The sequence below is a fragment of the Tupaia chinensis genome, unplaced genomic scaffold (assembly GCF_000334495.1).
Source record: "Tupaia chinensis unplaced genomic scaffold, TupChi_1.0 Scaffold000450_1, whole genome shotgun sequence".
NCBI classification, from domain to species: Eukaryota; Metazoa; Chordata; class Mammalia; order Scandentia; family Tupaiidae; genus Tupaia; species Tupaia belangeri.
In genome coordinates this window covers 918,331-921,398 of record NW_006159956.1, presented here as the reverse complement: position 1 = coordinate 921,398, position 3,068 = coordinate 918,331, and the positions used below count along the sequence as shown (strand labels likewise).

Here is a 3,068-nt window from a genome sequence, read left to right as displayed (position 1 = left end):
CGCATCAGCGATGTCCATTGCTCTGTCAAGCCGAGCGCCAGTGCCTCCTCGCCCAAGCTGCACTCCAGCGCTGCCGTGCACCGGCTCAAGAAGGACATCCGCCGCTGCCACCGCATGTCCCGCCGGCCGCTGCCCCGCCCAGACCCCCAGGGAGGCAGCCCTGGCTTGCGCCCACCCATTTCCCCCTTCTCGGAGACGGTGCGCATCATCAATCGCAAGGTGAAGCCCCGAGAGCCCAAGAGGAGTCGCATCATCCTGAATCTGAAGGTCATCGACAAGGGCGCGGGCGGAGCTGGCGGCCAGAGCGCCGGCGCGCTGGCGCGCCCCAAAGTCCCGTCGCGGAACCGCGTCATCGGCAAGAGCAAGAAGTTCAGCGAGAGCATCCTGCGCACGCAGATCCGCCACATGAAGTTCGGCGCCTTCGCGCTGTATAAGCCCCCACCTGCCGGCAAGGCTGACAGCGCTGCCACCCCCAGCCCGGGGCTGCTCCTGGCCCCCGCCGCCCCCTTCGATGCGCGCAGCTCCAGCTCCTCCGGCTGCCCCTCGCCGACACCGCAGTCCTCCTCTGATCATGATGATGTGCCCCCCAAGCTACTCCCCGAGACCGTGAGCCCAGCGGACCCCAACTGGCGCGAGCCTGAGGTGCTTGACCTATCCGTCCCTCCTGAGTCGGCCACCAGCAAGCGGGCACCTCCTGATGTCCCTGCTGCTGCCAGCCAGGTGCCCCCTGCAGCCCCTGAGCCCACTGGTGCCTCCTCCGAGCCTGGGGACTGGCGCCCTGAGATGTCACCTTGCTCCAATGTGGTCGTCACTGATGTCACCAGCAATCTCCTGACAGTCACAATCAAGGAATTCTGCAACCCTGAGGATTTCGAGAAGGTGGCTGCTGGGGTAGCAGGCACCGCAGGTGGGGGTGGCAGCAATGGGGCGAGCAAGTGAGGGGGTTTCACCCGGGGGGGGCTGGGGGGCCCTCCTGCTCAAGGTCACATTTGTGCTCCCACCAGCCCTTGCCCTCAGACCCCTCTGCCTGTGCTTTGCTTGTCTCAAATGGCTCAGTGTTGACCCAGGGTTGGGGCCCGGCAGCTGGAGACCCCTGGAGGCCAGCCAGCAGGGGCCGCATGGGCACTGGGAAATTCTCTGTCTCGTCTTTTGGCACTTCCTGCCCATGCACACGGGCCCGCTGGGTGGGTTCTGGGGAGCCCCAGAGCCCAAGGTTCACCTGCCCCTTCCGTGTCCCATGGTGTCCCTCCCCAGCTTGCTTCCTGTTTTGTATAGCATCTGGCTTCTCGGTGCTAACCTGGAGGCTGTGGGGGCCCTCAGAAGACCCTGTGGGGGTGGGCATGGCCCTTTTCTGCAGATTCCTGGGCAGGAGGGGGCTGGAATGGTTTCCTGCCTGACAACCCTGGATAGAGGCTGAGGCCACGCTCTTGCTCCTCCCTGTGCACGGGAGGGCATCCTGGAGACTGGGTCACCAGCGTGGGTCTAACCACTCACCTTTGGACAAGGCCCAAGAAGGTGGGGAAGCCCTGCCCTAGTCTCCCTGTCTCTGCAGGCCCCTTCAGTTCTCCACCAAAGGTGCTACGGGAGCCCACTGGGCACTTGCGGCTGTGCTGTGCTGTGCACCCCTCAGTGTGCTCTTGTGCGGGTCCCTGTGCAGCAGGTGCTTGGGCCCAGGCCCTGCAGGTGGCGCCCTCTACAGTTCCTCAGAACAGGGTTCTGGAAGGCCTGGGCCTTCCCCCAGCAGCTGGGCCTGCTCCAGTGGAGAGGTGTTGCTGGAGTAGCCACCAGGCTTCTGGGGCCCCAGGCCCCCACGCCCTTCTCCTTGGGGCTGATCAGCCCAATATCCCTGTTGGGCCTTCCCTGCAGACATGGCATGGAACTGAGGGGGTTAATTCCAAGCTTCCCTTTCTTCCCAGTATCTGCAGAGGAAAGGGGCAGCCGGAAACTGTTCTGAAGGGTCCTCAGCTTTCCCATCCCCTCTCTCGCTTCTGACCACTGAGGCCTGCTCACAGCCCAGCCTGCTCAGAGCAGTGGGAGACTTGAGGCCCTGGGCAGCTTCTCTCCCTTGCTGCCAGGAAGCTGAGGGGTCCATGCTGGTGGCAGAGACCAGAGCCCCCGTGTGAGGCTGGCTGGGCACTGGAAGTGTGGCTGGGCTGAAGGGGAGACTGCCTCAACGAGGCCGAGGCCCGTGTTCCTTGGAGCACCGGGGTTCGTTTGGGAGTGGGGCCGCAGCCTTTGGGCCAGCGCCAGGCCACTGCCAGGTCCCCCTCAGCACAGGTGCTGAGTGAGGCCCTGTGGGCCCCTCTGCTCAGAAGAAGCCTGGTGAAAGGGAGGCAGGAGCAAACCTGACGGGATAGAGGCCTTCGGTCCCTGCCTTCCTTGCCCCAGGATGTTGAAAGGGGCCCTCACAGGGTTTGAGGGGGGCTGGCACTCCTGGGCCCCTCCCCACTGTGCCCTTTGTGTTGGCTCTGTGGCCGTCCAAGTGCCAATGGCTTTTCCCCCAAATAAGGGCTGGCATTTCTCCTCTGGCCTCAGAGGAGGTGTCCCCCAACCCCCACCCCAGGTGAGCGAGCCACCTGGGTGCCAGATACAGGTGTTTCCAGAGACCATAGAAATGTGTTTTCCTGAGAGTCCGTGTCATTCGTGACTTTTTTTGTAAAGAAGTGTGTTTTCAGAGGTGATTTTATGACAGGAAAGTGAAAGAATTAGTTTTGCAGAAAAAAAAAAAAACAAAAACAAAAAAAGAGGAAAAAAAAACAAATAGAAAAAAAATATTGTGGGGTTCCTGGGGGGGGGAAGAAAGATATTTAAAGAAAAACTAGTGACGCAGTGATTGCACAGGTGAGGTGGCAATGTTAGGGGTGGGGTGGAGGCTACACCCAGTGGGGTGCCTTGGGTCTCCAGGCACCCTCCTTCTGTGGCCCCAGGTAAGGTGAGCCTTCCCTGCCATCCTGGGCCCGGACCTCCACACCCGTCCTCACTCAAAGGGAAGGACAATGGTTGCTCCCAAGGGAGCCAGCCAGAAGCTACAGGGCCACGCAGGTGGGGGAGGGGGCTGAGGGGGGGAG

The 3,068-nt window shown here is 62.1% G+C and overlaps 1 protein-coding gene across 1 annotated transcript in view; it reads left to right on the top strand.

Moving 5' to 3' along the window:
- CBX6 (chromobox 6) overlaps positions 1–2,730 on the top strand; it is a gene marked incomplete at its 5' end in the record, with an annotated part of 7,822 nt that extends 5,092 nt beyond the window's left edge. The window contains 1 exon segment of the mRNA XM_027774529.1: positions 1–2,730. Coding sequence (XP_027630330.1) covers positions 1–939 — 939 coding nt within the window.
- Positions 2,731–3,068: the final 338 nt, after the last annotated feature.